The sequence below is a fragment of the Leuciscus leuciscus genome, assembly GCF_965113295.1.
Source record: "Leuciscus leuciscus genome assembly, chromosome: 18".
Classification (NCBI taxonomy): domain Eukaryota; kingdom Metazoa; phylum Chordata; class Actinopteri; order Cypriniformes; family Leuciscidae; genus Leuciscus; species Leuciscus leuciscus.
In genome coordinates this window covers 5323084-5341374 of record NC_138742.1, presented here as the reverse complement: position 1 = coordinate 5341374, position 18291 = coordinate 5323084, and the positions used below count along the sequence as shown (strand labels likewise).

Below are 18291 nucleotides of genomic sequence, written 5' to 3'. Positions count from 1 at the left end.
TTGGGAATACAAAAAGAATGGAGGAAATAGCCTTGGCTGGAAATATGGACAGTGGGTCAAGGATTATGGTATAGAGCATCGGTTCCCAACAGGGGGGTCGCGGCCCACAAGGGGGCCTCAGCGAGCTCTGTGGGGCTCGCGTCATATTTTGAAAAGTTTTGAGCAATTTGCATTAACAGTCCTTAACTTTTTTTTTCTGTTCAAAATGTATATAATGAGCGAGTTCATCTTGAATCCATTTTCCAAACCGTGTTTTTGTCTTATCCTGAATCACTATAGTACACCTATAATAAGTGATTACATTGGGACTATTTTACCCTAGTTCAGATCACTGCCGCTGCGGAGTAGCCCAGTACCTGCGTGACTCGTCATAGACGCACACAGAGAGAAGTAGTTCCGGCTACAATGTTCTTCCGAAAGACGCATTATTCTGTTAATAAACGCATGTTTGTTATCGCTCGCTATAGCGCCAAAAGCCTAAAAAATAAAGCCTCACATTGATAAAGCCTCACAAATAACATGCAAGTATTGAGGCCTCAGACAGAAGTCATTTAGTAATAGCCTATATTCATTCTTTTTTACCTACACACAAGTGTGAATACTGATATTTTTGTTATTGCATTTAAAATAGGGCAAATTTAGGGCTACTCCTAGGCTTACATTTTTAAATTACAAAGGGCCTACTAATGTTTTTGTTATTGTATTTTCAATATTATAGGCTATTATTTGTGCATAAACATATCTGGTTATAGTAAACATACCGTTTGTTTGAAAACAACATATTTTGTCATCCTTGCTGCAAGCTTACAAGAGCGAAAATATCATTAAATGTGAAGGGGGGCCCTAAAATATTTTCTTGGGAAAAAGGGGGTCTCAGACAAAAAAAGGTTGGGAACCACTGCTCTATATCTCTCCACCATCAAAATTACTCGCAAAAGTGTTTTAAAGCTCTCATGTTTTAAAGCTCTCAAGTAGCCGGGAAATTATCAATGGGTTGAACAGGTTAGGCCAAACAGGATTTTAATTTGCTCAGATTCTTCATCAGCTCTTAAAAGTATAAAGTCTACAAAAAGTGATAGAGAAGATTTGTTAGCGGAAATTTATACTTTATTGTACAGACTGAAAATGGAAGGTATAACTGTATATTTTTGTTGGGTGCCAGCACATATCGGGATAATAGGGAATGAAATAGCTGATAAATTAGCAAAAGAGGCATTAAAGAAAAACGTGGTGGAAGTTAAAGTCCCTTTGAGTAGAAGTGAAATAAAATCTGTGATTAATAGGAAATTAATACAAAAATGGCAACAAAGATGGGAAAATGGCAGAACAGGTATAGGTGGTTTTATAGTATTGAGAAATCAGTAGGGAAAAAAGTGCAGTTTTTTGGAAGATATAGAAAAGAAGAAGTAATGATATCTAGATTATGAATGGGACATACAGGATTAAACTCAACATTAGCATTAATGGGGAAGCATGAAAGTGGGATGTGTAACGAATGTAATATTTTAGAAACAGTTGAGCATGTGCTTTTTAATTGTGGTAAATATGATGGTCAGCGTGACAGTCTTTTTAATAGTTTTAAAAATAGGCCAGTGAGCGTTGTGGATCTTCTGGGGAAGGGTTTAAGTGACAATCAGATATATAGGGCTGTTTTAACCTTTTTGGAGGTTACAGGTCTATGTTACAGGATATAGAAATATAGGGTCTGAGGGTGAGATGTATGGTGCCTCTGCCTGCCTTAAAGGTTGAGGAGCCCAGTGTGGAAGTTGGAGGAGCTGAACATGCAGCGTCAGCTGAAGCCTGGGCTCTGATCCTTTGGGGTGGGTGGGGTATCCAACCCCCCTTCTTTTTTTCTTTTTTTTTTTTTAAGGAAGGAAAGGAAAAGGAAGGGGAAAGGAAGGAAAAGGAAAGAGGAAAGGGGAAAGAAAGAAAAGAAAACAAAACAATACAGATTCATCACCCAGGTGGATAAAATATTCAGTAGGTGGCGGTAATGCTCCTATGGAGTGAACGGCCAGACAACTAAAAGAAGAAGAAGAAGAATGACCAGGGGTTTGACGCGGGAAAATATTAAAGAGTGCGCATGACCAGGGGTTTGACGCGGGAAAATATTAAAGAGTGCGCATCGTTCCTGGAACTTCTGTGTCTCGTTTTCATTATTTTATTACCTAAAAGTGTTTAGGCGAACCCAATACAAGAGCTCGGTTACATTGGTGGCAGCGGTTTTATTTATATATTTTTTGTAGGTTGAATTAGTGCCTCGAAAGTGTTTCGGCGGGTGTTAAACCATTTTAATTATCGTAACTTCTAAAGTTTATAGTTAAGGTAGCACACCCGGTCAACGGATTGTCATTATGTGGCGCAAGGACGAGGAGGACAGTTTTAGTACTATGTCGCGGGACCGTGGCCAGCCTTCGCCGTTCTCCGGGGAGGAGAGGCAAAGCTTCGTGTGCTGGGCCAGAGACAGTTTGAAGTATCGGTCAAAGCGGAGCCGTGGAGCCGCTTCATAAAAACTATGAACTGACAAGGATTTTACCTAACACGACCTAACCTTTTACCTTACACGTCTGTGCAATGCTGCCTTTTCTCTATGGGACAGTTATGTCGGACTATGACGCGGTGAAGGAGAAGCTAAAAGAGGCTTTTGGAAGGAGACAGTTCATGGAGCGATTACAGCACGGTTACATTATTATTATTTTACAGAAACACTGAATTACCAACAATATCTTATGCACCACCACCAGTCAAGTTCAGTTAAAATGACTAATGCATTAATACATGGCGATGGCGATTCTATTGGTGACAGTAAAAGGTTGGCTTGTCCACAAACCACAAATAAATACTATCTACAATACAAGTGTCTTTACGGGATCTTTACGGAATGTGTGTGAACGCACGCACGCATAAAACACTGGCAGAGTGAATGAATGAACCCAAATCAAATAATCCCTGGACAAATACCGATAGATACTATTAGAGATACTACAGATACTATTAGAGATACTACAGATACTATTAGAGTATTTTCCAGAATCTCTGTGTGAAATGGGCTCGAGATAGAGTATAATAAAAAGAAATGTCGGCTTTCGGATTCTGCAGTTGTGTTTGAGATATGCGAATGAAAGACTCAAGAGGCTCTGATCTGAAACGTCTTGGTCGAGCAATTCTGACATATAACGTCTTACCTTGAAAAAGCATGGTGGCCCATACAACTCCCTGCATCTACTACATCAGTGCTCTCACGCTGATGCTGTCTGTCGTTTAAAAGTCACACAAAATAAAACCAGCATGTATTCTAGCTTAATCTGATTGGGTTAGAGAGATAGCGAGAGCCTTTGAGCCCCGCCTCCATAGCCAGATAAGGCAAATGCATGAGTCAGAGCAGAGAATGTCTGTCAGAGCTCCTGACTCACTCAGTCTGTATTAGAGACTTCCGGCGTGCGTGCAAAAACAGCCAGAGTAATGTAAAGTAGCCATTGTCCTGACAATTTAAGTCCCGTTATGGACCGCTGACCAAAAACTATACTGGTGGTTTAACACTGAATGTTCTATTTTGTATTGTTTATCGTGTATTGTAAGCATTTCAAGTCTTAATAAATATTCTGTATTCAGTTGTGGTGGATATTTCCCCTCACTTGCATGAAAGGACAACAACTCACATGTCTGACTGACTCTGAATATAGAATTTGCAAACAAAATATTACCAAGAGAATTAATTTATTCTTTATGCTCAAGTAGCAATCCATGTTGTGTTAATCATCTTAATGCTGCCTGTGTCTTTTAACCAAACTGGGTCCAGAAAATAAAGTAAATGGCAGGATTTCTGCAACATGTGATCTAGGCTTGACATGGGCGTTAATGTAGACAAAATGGTTTCTCAGCTCAACAGTGTGTCAGGTTTGAATTAGTGAACAAAGATGATACAATACACACACACATACTGTATATGTGTGTTTATGTTCGTATAAATATAAAGCCTGTGTTTCAAAGACTTATAGAAAAAGCTTTCAGCTTGTTGTAATGTCTAGGAATCTAAACATATGTTTGGCCAGTTATAGACTCTTCACACAGCATGATTTACACGCCAATCTGATAATACAGCAATCCAGTCATTTTAAATCTCAAGAATTCACTCGTATCAAAATGCATTTAGTTGTTGAATGTGTTCGGTCATTTAATGAGAGACACTGTAAACATACAGTGACTATAGGAGACAATGGGATCACACTGTATTTTTTCCACAAATATCAGCACATCTGTTGCATTTCTCAGCAAAATAATCATTTGAAGAAGAACAGATCAAGTTTGTAACCAAAATATATCAGTTTGATGATGAGCATGAGTTTCCTAATTAGTTTCTCTTGATTTCGTGAACTCAGTCTATAGCAGTGAGGGCTTTAAAATCGAATCCTCATGTTTAGTCTCTTCCAAAACCAAAATGAAGCAAAATTGTACTTGGAGCATTAAAACTAAAGACCTACAGGTATAAGACAAAAGCAAAAGAGGGTTGCTTTCCACAGCAAAGTCACACCAAAACAAAATCTCCACACTCTGAGTCCGGTTTAGTGACGGGTCGACTGGTGGGTTTGATCTCTGTGAGGTTTCGTAACCTTGTTGGCTGGCATGAGAACTACTGAAATACAAAAGTGGGCGAAGGATCTTGATCAGTCGCTCTGCTCTCCTCTGGTGTTTCCGTGGGTCAGGAGGAAGCCAGTGTCTTAGAGGACTTGAGTCTGATAGAGGCGCTCAGTCAGTGGAAAAGAGGTCTCCGGCAGACTATGCATATCGCCATTCTCACAGAGTCACTTCTACTAATCTCTTCTTTGTGCACAAAATAAATCATTATAATATCAATCATAATATTATATAGGATTCTTCCAGTCTGACCTTGATTGTAAAATATTACAAAATATAAAATACACACAGCAAGTTAAAGCTAAAGGTTTTATAAATAAGCAGTTTATTATGTGCATTGCACTGAAAAAAGTGGCATAGAAACAATTTTTACAATCAAATACTTCATGGCTAAAGTTCCCGGATGTCGGCGTGTTCGCACTGCAGGAACTAGGAACGATTTTAGTTCTAGGAACTCCATTTGGAGGAACTAATTTAGGTCCTACTTCAGAGTAGGGTCTAAACCAGCACTATAGAAAATACCCGTGACGTTAGTGTACGCTGATGACCGAACGCACGCGGAACACCAGCACCTGCCATTTTTAAAACAGCTATAAAGTAAACACACAGATTATAGCCTATATATTTACTCCATAAACGAACTATACAAACATGGAAAACAGTGATAGATGGGCCTCTAAACCTTTATGCTGAAGAGAAAATCCAACGCAACTTTGAGGGGACCAAGCCAAACATGATTATGTATTTCTGCTCAGCTAGCAACACTGGACATCAACCACACGGCATAGGCTAATAACCTTTTTTTCATATACTGTGTACTTTCTATAACAATTCTATCTAATAACATCAGTACTGTTAGACAGATCGCTAACTAATGAACAGAGAATGCAAGCATTGTTTGCTCTGGCGTTCTCAGCGCTGTCAAAATAAAGGTCCTTCGCTCCGTCAAAATAAAAGTCACCATGCTTGCGTCACTCCCTTACCCCTCCTACCAGTTCCTATGGCCTCTTGTCCAGTGCGAACGCAAACAGCAAAACCGAGTTTGGGGGAGAGTAGTTCATAGAACTGTTTAGAAGTGGACAGTTCCTAGAACTAAGTTCCTGTAACTACTTGGTCGGAAAGCGGCTATAGTTATATCGGAGTCGTTTCTGTCCTCTGAAACACGAACTTCTGTAAAACAAAACAAAACCACAATTACAGAATGTAAACCTATAATGAATTGTAAACTTGTTAATGCTAAAAATAAATGTAAGTGCAGTTCACCTCAAAACTAAATGTTATTGTGTTAAGAACATGTGTGGTTTGGTTTCTATAAATAAAATATGGTATTTACAGTTCTCACACTTTTTACTCCCGTGAATAGTTTGCAAGGTAGTTTTTTTTTTTATGTCAATTTATATCTAGATACCTTAAAGTCTTTCCTACACATGTATTGCCCGGGAAAAGCAACACTGAGCATGATGTCACACTATATTGGGCAAGTTGTTAAAACAAACTTATAGATTTTATTTTATTTTATACCCTATAAAAGGCTTTAGGCTTTTCTGCTAAATTTCTCCCCCATTAATCTAAAGTCCCCCTGTGGTGAAAATCCAGCTTTTAATGTTGTTTATGTGTCTATGTGGTGTTTTTAATATGCTTTAAGACAAACCATGTAAATTCATAAGTCGACACCATTGCTGAGTATTTTCTCCTTAAAACTGCAGTGAATCAAAGACAGTCTCAAAAACACGCTTTGAAATCGCTGGTGTTTCTGACGTCACAAACTACCTTGTAACCAATCAGATCAACGTGTGATCAGGCTTTAGCATATCATTAACAGTGAACTAGCAGGGGAGTCTCGAGAGAAGCAGGTTATCCTGTATATTTTTCTGTTGATGTGAAAAATCATGTACATTTGGCAATATAGCGGGTGAATTATGTATATGATGTATATTACGATGTTATGATGAACTATATGTCTTTCTCCGCTGATGTTCTGAGTTGTTCAAAGCGTTTCTGATGAATGTTAGAAGACAGATGTCTGACTCTGAGATGATGAACGGAAACACAGTTTGTGTAACATTAATAACACATTATAAGCTGTTTGATAACAAGCAAAAGGCTAATCATATTAATAACTTATGTGTCCGACGTTGTAGAGAGCGATACATAAAATGCATCATCATTCTGATACATTTTTTAATTACTCTTAGATAAAAAATGTATGAGTCCTAAAATTTGTATTTCATTTTTAAGACTTTCCTTGTTAGAATCAATTTTTAGGTGAAAAGTGAATACAGACTCAGATTATTAGAACCACAGTAATGCTCATATCCATTAATAAAATAATACATGTAAGTAATACTTGCCCTCCTCCAGTGTTTCCAGAAGCAAACGCCCCCTGAGACGACAATAACCAGAGGAATTAAAGCATAAAGCCAGTGTAGGTCAGAGGAGCTGAGAGGTGTTGGGCTGGAGGGGGAGTGTGGAGGAGCTGGACTGGAGGAAACTGGAGCTTCTGGAAGAGACAACAAGAACAGAATTAATTAAGAGGAATATACACTCAAATCAAATGACCATTACCCAAGTACCACCTAAAAACATTAATGAATCCTACTTTAGCAACTGTTAACATCTGCCAAACTATCAGACAAGCTTTTGCTCTCTCTCTGAAATCTGTGGTGTGTTTGCACAGCTTTAAACACAAATTATTTAAGAAATAATGTAAGCAAGTTTTCCCCCTCTTTTCTAAATCATTAAATAAATCATGAGTTAATGCTGATCAAATTATGTGTATCTGATTCTTTACATCACCTAAATCATTTCACTTATAATCGTTTTCAACTGAGGCCTTTGCAAAAAGCACTTGTTTATTTGGATGCAGTCTCTGCAGTTTTAAGTGATGTTGTTGTGTGATTTATATTAAAAAAAATTAGATTAGATAAAAATGCTTAGCAAATGGCACAAGTCATTCAAATAGGAATAGCATCAACTTAATTTTAAAATATTTATGATCACAATCATGACCGTTTATATTATTATTTTCATAATCCTGATTCAGGTTCATTACAGGTAAACATATTATAGTAATATACTCACTGTTGACAACAAGTGTAGCATTCACCTCAGACACTTTATTTCCAGTGTAGGCTTCTGCTTTATAGAGTCCTGATCTGGAGATGTCCACATTCTGAATGATTACAGACAAACATCCTTTTCCAACTATCAGTGAAACTCCAGGTTCTGGAGGATCATCATAGACCCAAGGCTTCTGCGCAATAAGTTCAGCATATTCCTTCTTGTCTTCTTTAAAAATAATCTTCACTTCATCTGCTTTCTCCAATTCATCGATGTCGAAGGATATTGTAACATTCTGTCCATCGATCGCCTCGAACTTCGACCCAGCAACAACCAGAACTGCAAATCAGAACCAGTGTATTAGAATAATGAGGAATAAACTGACAATACCGTTTCTTACCCTTAAATTAATCTATCTTGTTACCTACCTGAAAAGAGTGCCAAGTTGATAGTTAAACTTGTTTTCATCTTTAGCAAATTTCGGGAAAATTACAACGATTAGCTTCTTCTTCTTCTGTTGTTAAAATGGCAGTTGCCAAACGATTAACATCATGCCATACAGCGTAGCGGCTCTCTTTTCTTCTTTTCATGAGATTTGCAGCACAGTGTTGCTGTCCTACACTTGTCATTTGTGTAATTCCATGGATTGGGTTAAATCTATGTAAAGTCAAGTCCAGTTCAATGAAGAAAGTATCGAGGCGTCGATAAACGACACATCTCGCACAGAAGCTTGACTCGCTTTCTTTTCCCCATAACCACGTGATCTGTCCAGTAGCACCTCCTCGATGCAGAACACGAGATCCGGGGGGCGGAGTTGGATCCAGATAAAGGGGTGGAGATTGGTAGGTTTAGGGGTGGGTTTAGGGATTAAGGGGTGGAGATGGGTAGGTTTAGGGATCAGGGGGTGGAGATGGGTAGGTTTAGGTATATGTAAGTTGGGAGGAGTTGGATCTAGATCCGACTCCTCCCCGTGGATTTCATGTTCTGCAGTGAGGACCATCTCGATCTGTGACGTCCAACCCCATATGAAAAAAAACCTGCATGGTTCATATACTGCTGCAACCATATATCTTCCTTACTTAAATCGGACAGAATTACCTTCTGTGTTTCATATAAGGCCAATACATGTCCTATACAAAATCAGACCGATTATGGCCCATTTCATACTAAATAGCACACATAAAACTTGTAGTTTTTTTTTTTTTGCATTATATATGAATACTGTTAAAAAACATATGAGTTTTACATGACAAAAGTATGCAAAAGTGTATGGTATTAGTAGAAACATATAAAACTCATGTAACATTCATATATAAATTATTTAAAGTTCTTATATTGAATCATATGCTAGTCAAATTAAAGTCACTAGTGCAAAATCAGTTTTTGTGTGTGTTTTTAGTAATTGTTGGTTTGGTGCCCGTGAAAGAGACTGTGAACACATTGAATTCAGGGAGCAGGCTAGGTTACTACAAATGATGGCTGTGAATAAACTATAATATTCAGAAGTAAACAGTGTAGCTGACTGAGTGTTTATGAATACCACAACCTTCTAAGTGCTAGTGCAAAATGCCCGTGCAAAATCAGTTTTTGAGTGTGTTTTTAGTAATTGTTGGTTTGGTGTGTTTGAGTGCTCATTGTTACAATTACACACATATTTGTGCATGGTAGAAAGCACACAGTGAACTCCGAGAAAACGCTATGCTTGAGGAAACAGTTTGTGAATAGGCTACTACAAATGATGCCCGTGAAAGAGACTGTGAACACATTGAATAGGATATGTTTAGTTGGTGAATAGCATAGGCTATCGTTACACAGTAGCGATAACTTTAAGCGCACCAGAATGAAATATAATATTCAGAAGTAAACAGCATAGCTGACTTACAGATTCTGTTAACATCCACAAATGAATAAGCGCGTCGATTCAGGGAGCAGTGCAAAGTGCCCGTGCAAAATCAGTTTTTGTGAGCTGATCGCCGTCCAAAAAGTTCAGGAGATATTTCTTAGTGATGGCTGATTTCAACAGTTTCAATATGATAGCATTTTGAAAAAAAAGTGTCATGAATTTATTGCATTTTTTGGGGGAAATAATCCGTTTTTATAATAGATCTTTGAAAATCCAAATCTGGATTTGAATTTTATATGATATTATAACCTAAAGATACTATGTGAAAGTTTTAAACAGAAAATAGTGTTTTTCATCTTGCCACTTTCTTGGTAAAGAAAACACATTTTTACTCAAATTAATCAAAATGGATTTATCACATTCTGGAACCAAACTATAATATTCAGAAGGAACCAAACTATGTTTATTTTTATACTACAGGGCCGTTGAATGCTTGAATCTGATTGGTTGACGAACGTTCTAAGGTGTGCATTATTTTCAGGGAAACGCACGGCTAAAGTAGTTCCAGGCAGGTCTCTACCGCATTACAGTTCCATATCACTTCGCGTAGTCAACTGTAATAACGGAAAATAGGATACAATTCATAACAAGAAAAAGCATTTCGCCCCGTGCGCTTGATCTGCAATTTTCAATGTCTAGCTTCACAATCAATAGAAACATGCAGTTTAATTTGAATAAATAAACTATAAAGTCCTATCTATAATCAATAGAAAATTAAACTGAATATAGGCTAAATAAATGGATAGTCCTGCAGCACGGATTTTTATTGCAGATAATAACAAATAAATAATTATTGATAGGCCTACTTGTTAAAAGGGCTTTGTGTTTCATTTATTTGGCTAGTCTACTGTCATCTGTCAATAATAATAAAAAAAAAAGAATGAACGAATTAATTAAAACGATTGAATTAATAAATAAATAATAATATTGACGCACATGCTTTTCTGTCTCATTTATGCAACATCTCTCTCTAATAACTGCATTAATAACTGCATAAAGCCGGGAACACACTTTAAGGCCGGTTATGAATGTAATTTGATACTTTGACTGATCATGCCCGCGCGTGTTCAGCGCGTTACAGTCTGTGTTCAAAGTCGGTGTTTAAAATCTGCTGCAGTCGATGAAAACAGTCAGAGAATGTGTCAGCTAGTCGTGTGTCCCAGCATTAGTCTGCTATCAGCGGCTCAAACCTCCGTTACTAACTCTGAAATGACGTTTTGGAATTAGCAACGGAGGCATGGGATTAGATGCGTAAGAAATTAGTCCTACATACAAGAGCGTTTTAATGACAAAAATTTTACAAACGTCTTGAAATACATAATCTGAACAATGTTTCGAGGTGTGGTAACTGTAGTATAAGCGGAATAATTGACTTCAGGCCGTTGAATTATTAGAAAAATAATGCACACCCGAGGTGTAACGGCCACTCCGCTTCGCGTCGTGACCGCATTACCACCTCGGGTGTGCATTATTTTTCTAATAATTCAACGGCCTGTCGTCAATTATTCCTTACTTAAACCACATCATTGGTTATATATTCGACATATGGGTAGAGAGTTGTGGAAGGCCTATACTTCATGTTAAACACATAAATATAACTTATAGCAGCAAAGACAACGTCGGCATTGACGGCAAAAGGCTACAGAATATTTCGTTTTGTATTGACAGGTGCAATATTTTGAAAATCGATAATATTATCTGCATTTGTCTCGAGCTGCGTCTGAGACGCGAGCGTCTCACGCAGGCAGTGTGCAAACTCTAACCTGTTCACATGGGAGCCGAAATAAAAACGGACACGCCACGCAGCTGAGCTGATGGAGATTTGCCGTTCGATCGGTAAGATAGTTAACCTCGTTTAAGCCTGCATAGCCATTCCTACTAACGTTACTACTACTATTTAACATATTAAACATCACATAGTCACAGGCTAACTTCAGCGCGCATGGCACAGTAATAAAGAAGTAAACAGCGTAGCTTTAAATAAACATTATTAATAAGTAAACAGTGTGACTTACCGATTCAGTTAACATCCAGAGAGTGTGTTTGTTTATTTTTAAACCACAGCCCATTATGTCAGAATGTTTATTTTTAAACCACAACCTTTAAAAAATGATATATTTAACGAAATCTTTAGCATTTCTCATCCAAACAACGTCAAACTTGGCGCTGCACTTTCTCGTTTCCGTGGCAAGACACCTGTCAAATTTCAAATCCATCGGACTAATGGTTCGAGAGATATGTGGTTAACAGACATACACACACAGACAGACAGACGTTTCTGTAATTTATAGATAGATGTACCAAATGCAGTTACTCAGATCTATTTAATTTGTTTTACTTACATTTACTCAGTTAATACAGTTTACTGTATTAACTGAGTACATTTTTTGTAATGTATTACAATACATTTACTGTAGTTAATACGGGGGGGGGGGGGGCATATTCAAGAGACTGTTATTTAAAAACAAATATTTATGAGTAATATTAACTGTGTTTATATGCCAGTAATATTAACTTTTTTATTTCCTCTAAACCTTTGTAAAAATATTCCATACAACCACCAGTATAACTACATGACATTGGCCTTTATTGTCGATGAGTAAGTTAGCCTACAGCAATACAGCATATGTTATACTATTTTTAACACGTATACAATATTGCCTACATTTAAACTCATGTAAGAAACATTTTCGAAGTAAAAATTTAACATTTAGGCCTAAACATTCAAGTGTAATCAACCGGTCTGTTATCCAGTATCCACCGGATCAGCGCTGATTCCGGTGCCGGAGATGGACTCGCCTCTGCGGGTGAACCTCTAACTTTACACCGCCGTCCTGCGTCACTCACGGCCGAGAGATGCTGCGACGCGACTGACTCAATCACCTGCCAATAAACACACAGTGCACAGTTCTGAGGACATTTCATCATCCAAATGAGTTATATTCATTATCTTTAGGAATATAGTTGTGTTTTTTTTATGCAAGGCGTTACAATCATGCGAAAAGACAGGCGCGAGTCGACACTCGTTTAACTCGTTTGCGTCTCTGTATGTTCTTTCGCATTAAATAAAATGATTTAAAGCACATTAATGATTATACAGATAAAATAAAACATACACACACCTGAACTTAACAGAGGAAATGCACCAATTCTGCGCCGGTGAGAAGAGGAGAGGACTCGGAGAACTGTGCTGGACTGGAGACTGAAGAGAGTTTACACAGCGCGCGCTCACTCAACCGTTGAGCTGTCGTCACGTCAGAGGGTGGGGGAGGGGTGCATTGTTTTAATAGAGTAAACTTAATTTCTTATGCGTGTTAAATATTAATAATATTGATTTTATCTAAGTAATATTTGTGGTTCTTGAAACAGATTAGTTTAATTATACATTCTCAAATATTGTGATGGAAATTTCACAAATATATTAGCTCAGTGTATTTTAAATAAATAATTGGTTAGTCAAATACTAAATTATTTTAGTGAAAAACTTCAAACTTAGATATAACTGTAAATTTCAGACAAAATTAATTGTTGGAGTTTTAGTCAATTATTCCGGTATGTTCAACTCAAACTATCAAGTAAATGATATTCAGAGATTTTATAAAGTTAATAAAGTTAATTATAATGTGATATTTACTAAGCCACTGAATGATTTTTTAGAGTGATACGCATATGAATCACTTGGACATTTAGGAAAGTTTTATGTTTGTAGGTTAAGAATAGAACTGTTGTATACCATAGTAGTACTGTGATAAAGTTTAGAGAAATTGTCACAAATGAAAATGAAATCTGGTGATGCAGGATTTAAAATGAAAACTATCGATATGTGAAATATGCAACTGTATCTTGTAGAACACACTCTAATAAATAATTTTGTAATTAAAATGTGTGCTTGTGTGTGAAGTTTAAATGTTGTGTTTCATCTAAGGCTGATTATACAGTATATACAGTAACCATGATTGACTATAGGGCTTGACTTAGGACAAGATAAGAACAAGCATGAGTGAAGTAAAGCCTTATACTGATTGGTAAACTGCACTGTGTTTTATACACGTCCATGCTGGACATTCATATTAAATTAGCATTATTTTCCTATGTTTTTACATCATGAAAATCTATATGGCTTTAGTTGTATGTAGGACATATATGACATAATATGATTAAAAATACATTAATATTATGCAATTTATATATGTGGTTTTTGCAGCATATATGTCCCTTACAATATTCTGTTGGAACCTTTTCCATATGGGACGTTTCATCATGGGTATGTACATCATAATATGAGATTTTATACACAGGAAAAAAGAATTGACAAGGTTGAATATCTTTGAATAATTTATTATAATACTTTTTTTTTTAAATATATATTTTTTTGTTATTTATAAGCACAAGGAATGAAATGAGAGTTAAATTCAACATGGTAAAAAGGAAAATATAAAGGAGATTTAAGCCACTTTGCTTGTGGGTGAAACATTTTGGATATAAAATAAAGAAATTAACAACATATTCAAGAGATGACTATTTTGGAATTTCGTAATAAAAAATAATAGCTTTAAGCTGTGGAACACATTAAAAATATAAGAACTTAAATCAACCCTAAATCAGCCTACTGAGCAATATTATTTACAGCTTTTATTAAAATACAAATGTTAATTTCTGAATTAGTAGGCTAGGCTATATTGAAATTAACATGAACTAAGATTAATAAATGCATGTAAAAGTCATCATCGTTAAATAGTCCAATGCTTGGTAACTAATAATGAAAGCTTATCATAAAGTGTTACCAAAAAAAACCTAAGCTGTAATTACACACATTTATTTATCAACACACTCGCGCTGTGTTAATAAATAAACGGGATAATTTAAGTTCTGGTGCTTTTCTGAAAATGCGCGTTTTACAGTTTTTACAATTGATGTTAAAATGTGTTTTGTACAAAAATTTTAAAAAGGCTTTTTTTTTTTTTTTACAAAGTAGGCTAGGCCAGTCTATAAATGTAATGAAAGTTTTAATAAATACAATGTAAAATGTTGTAATTAGTTGTATTTGAGCTTCCATACAGACTGTGGCTTGTGGTTTTTTACTTCAAATGTGGAGAGCGAGAAAATCCCCAAGCGCTGAAACGAAGTCAGGAAGTAGTGGCACGAATAAATAAACACCACTTGTTAAGTTGCATTGTACTTTAAATTTCATTAATTAGCCTAGCTTTGTCATTGTTGTGTAAGTCCAGTGCCATTTTAAAGTTGCGTTTTTACATGTTCTGACATATTTTGCCATAAGTTGATGTTGTATAGGCTATTAAAAACCGTTAGACTGTAATAACTCTACGTACTAACACAGAACTGCAAATGCTCAAGTGTTGAGCGCATGGATAATATTGAATATTAGGCTACTTTTAAAATTCAACAGGATCAAGACGAAAACGAACATTAAAACGAGACACGGATGCACTGAATAAATTAGTAATGTTAAAACAAATGAAGTTTGAAATCTGAGGGTGGATAAATGATTCAATTTGAATATTCTAAACACATAGGCAGGCTCCCAGCAAACATGCCGGTGTGGGCCCACTGTGGGTAAGTGTGGGTTCTCTTACGAGAGGTACTCTCGTACTGCGTAAATCTTACGCTAGGGGAAATCTCTTTTCCGCGAGATACTGAAGCCAAAAAATTATCCTTAATTTTGAAATAATGTAAAACGCGTTGCGGCAGCATGCAGACATAGGCGAGACAGCTCGCGCGCCTATTGGCTGGCCTGCGGCAACTGCAGCAGCCTATCGATAAGGCCCTATCGTGACGTCATCACCAATGGGGGCGCTTCGCGCCCCATACGTCACGTCCCGCCGAAACGGGCGTGGCCTGGGGCTATAAATATAGCATCGAAAGGCTAGCTTACCGATTTTTCATCTCTTCAGCGGAGCTCACGCATCGCTGGATCCAGAGAGAAGAAGCCGCGCCGTGGAAACAGCATTTCAGCGGGACGAGTTCGGTACCTGGAGTCGCTGGCCGCGCCGCCTTTAACCACCGTTCCTGCTACGCTATCCGGCGTTATATCCTTTTATTGCATTGTGTGTGTTCGCTGCCGCGACTCACACTCCTTCTCTAAAAGAGCAGAGCGTCTTTTTCAAGATGTCTCGTCCATCCTGTGGCTCGTGCCGAGCCCCACTCAGCGACGGGGACCGCCATGTCATCTGCGTTTCCTGCCTGGGTGAAGGACATACGGCTCTAGCGCTCGCTGACGGCGGATGCCCTCACTGCGAGCTTATGCCTATGGCGACTCTGAGGACTCGCATGGCAACTTTCCACGAGCCTGCACCTCCCGCTTCGACGCCGCGGCGTAAAAAGCGCCGTGCTCAGCGGATCCCTGAGCCTCCCACCGAGAAAAGCTCGCCGGTGCGCCTGCCAGCTTCGCCGTCTGCTTCTCTCGAGTCTCTCACTCCCGGACAGTGGCCGCCGCTGGCCGCCGCTTCCGCCGGAGATGACAAGGAAGAAGCGGCAGTTTTCGAGGAGGACAACTGCTCTATCCTGGCTTCGGACAGCGAGGATTGGGCGAGCTCTGTGGACCTCGCCCCTTCTTCTGCCCGCGAGTCGTCAGGAAAACGGGCCAGCATTGAAGCTGAGCTGATGCGTCTGCTCACACAGGCCACAGAGAGCCTCGGCCTCGAGTGGTCCGCGCCCGCCGAGCCTACACGCAACCGTCTGGACGGCTGTTTTCTGCAAGGGGACCGCGTTTCCACGCCCTCAAGACCCGCCCCGTTTCTTCCTGAGCTTCATGAAGAACTGGCAAAGTCTTGGAGCGCCCCTTTTTCAGCCAGGCTACGTTCCTCTGCTTCGGCGGCATTCTCCGTGGTGGACGGTGCCAAAGACAGAGGATACCTCGCTCTCCCTCTAGTGGAGGAGGCAGTAGCAGCCCATCTTTGCCCGCCCTCTGCTGGACGGCGGACTAAGACGGCGCTACCTTCAAAAGCCTGCCGCGCTACTTCCACCCTGCACAGTCGCGCTTACACCGCCGCTGGGCAGGCTGCATCAGCGCTACACACTATGGCCACTCTCCAGATCTTCCAAGCTAACCTTCTCCGAAAGCTGGACGAGGAAGGCACGGAAGCAGTCAACGTGGCGGATTTAAGGGGCGCTACGGACCTCGCTCTCCGCGCTACGAAATCCGCTGCACAGGCCATAGGGCGGAACATGGCCTCTCTCACCGTTGCTGAGAGACACCTCTGGCTGACGCTTTCAGAAATGCCGGACTCGGAGCGCTCTGTGTTCCTCGACGCCCCCGTTTCTGCTACTGGCCTCTTTGGATCGTCCGTCAAAGATTTCGCGGACAGATTCGCTGAGGTACAAAAGACGTCGCAGGCCATGAAGCACTTTTTGCCAAAGCGCTCTAGCTCCGCATCAGGCCGCTCTAAACAGCCGTCTGCTCGCAGCTCGCAGCCACCGCCCCCCGCCGCCGCTTCACAGCGTCGACAGGCCCGGGACCAGAGACCACGCTCTCGCTCTGCCGGCCGCCGCCCCCCACAGCGTGGGACTCGGCCGAAGGTTGAGATGAAGCCCGAGGCCTCAAAGTCTTCCTAGCCAGCTTAGGAAAACGACGGTGTTCAAGCCCCGCTGCGGCCGGGTTTCCACCAAAACTTCCCGCTCGTCCAGTTCCATTACATGCGACTGTTCCAGTGTACTCTACAGTAAACAAGTCGGTTACATTACCCGCTTGCCTGTACACAAACGCCGTTTTCACGGCGACCCAGATAAATCCTGTAAAGAGCGTATTTTCTGGTATTCCGGCCACGGCCGACGGTGTTATGAGTGTAGTAAAAATGCCCACTGCCCAGTGCCCATTCCTACACACAGACACAGCCCGCCCCACAGGGCTCGCGCACATAAAATCGACTCATGTCGATTGCGCACAGAATGTAGTGAACGTGCCCACGTCCCAGTGCCCACAAACACTACACGCTGCATGTCTCTCGGTTTCTGTAAAAACGAAACCAACACACATACAACCGACTCAGGTCGATGGTGTTTTCAGTGCAAATGTGCCCACTGTCCTGCGCCCACATTCACTCACAGACATGACGAATCCCTCGGTTTCCCCCACGCTCGCCGTCTCTCAGCTACCTGCCGTGAGAGAGCCGAGCGCGGGCGAACCGCCCGCTGTGATCAAAACACTCCCCGCCTCGAGCGCTGCAAATGCGGTGTCTATAATACAGCATACCGAAGCTCCCCGGTCGCCACTATGTCACGACCAGAGCTCCGATCTCATTCAACCCTTAGCTATGCATGCACATGCGTGGGCAAAGCTTCCCGGTGTATCAGAATGGGTGCTGAACATTATAGAAAGAGGCTATTCGCTACAGTTCGCTCGACGTCCCCGCCGTTGTGCGGTGCGAGTCGAAACCACGGTAGAAAAGGAAGTAGCAAGTGTACTTCGTACCGAAATTGCGAAACTGTTGAGCAAAGGGGCAATAGAGCCTTTATCTCAAGCTCAGAGCGAAGGGGGGCTATACAGCAGATATTTTCTGGTTCCGAAAAAAGACGGGGGTCTCAGACCCATTCTAGATCTAAGACAACTGAACGTAGCGCTTTCAAAACGCCGGTTCAGAATGCTCACAACCAAGAAAATCCTCGCGCAAATTCGCCACGGGGACTGGTTTGTGTCAATAGATCTGAAAGACGCGTATTTCCAAATACAAATAGCG

General features: G+C 40.0%; 3 protein-coding genes and 1 long non-coding RNA gene across 5 annotated transcripts in view; 1 reads left to right on the top strand and 3 right to left on the bottom strand.

The window, feature by feature from the left end:
• Positions 1-18291, bottom strand: part of LOC309480947 (uncharacterized protein) — a 75307-nt gene that overhangs the window by 25979 nt on the left and 31037 nt on the right. The gene's annotated exons all lie outside the window — the stretch shown is intronic.
• LOC309480972 (uncharacterized protein) overlaps positions 1-18291 on the top strand; it is a 36288-nt gene that overhangs the window by 11134 nt on the left and 6863 nt on the right. The window lies entirely within an intron of this gene.
• On the bottom strand, positions 4149-8444 carry LOC309480979 (uncharacterized protein). 2 transcript variants are annotated; one of them, XM_082145757.1, is made up of 4 exons: positions 8124-8444; positions 7717-8034; positions 6987-7135; positions 4149-5805 (listed from the first exon to the last, which is right to left on the bottom strand). In XM_082145757.1, exons 1-4 carry the CDS (start codon positions 8161-8163, stop codon positions 5767-5769), a joined length of 546 nt encoding a protein of 181 aa, XP_082001883.1. In that variant the 5' UTR covers positions 8164-8444; the 3' UTR covers positions 4149-5766. The 2 variants fall into 2 exon arrangements, with proteins under 2 accessions (XP_082001883.1, XP_082001882.1); XM_082145756.1 differs by lacking the exon at positions 4149-5805 and having other exon boundaries at positions 6882-7135; positions 8124-8272.
• On the bottom strand, positions 12165-12848 carry LOC309481295. The gene is made up of 2 exons (XR_014199974.1): positions 12721-12848; positions 12165-12481 (listed from the first exon to the last, which is right to left on the bottom strand). It is a non-coding gene; the product is annotated as an uncharacterized lncRNA (long non-coding RNA).

Excerpts from the sequence above, each read along its gene's own strand:
- LOC309480979 (XM_082145756.1), bottom strand. The coding sequence starts at position 8,163 with ATGAAAACAAGTTTAACTATCAACTTGGCACTCTTTTCAG. Across the intron at positions 8,035-8,123 it reads CAACTTGGCACTCTTTTCAG|TTCTGGTTGTTGCTGGGTCG; the intron begins GTAGGTAACAAG and ends TCTGATTTGCAG. Across the intron at positions 7,136-7,716 it reads TGCTACACTTGTTGTCAACA|AAGCTCCAGTTTCCTCCAGT; the intron begins GTGAGTATATTA and ends TGTCTCTTCCAG.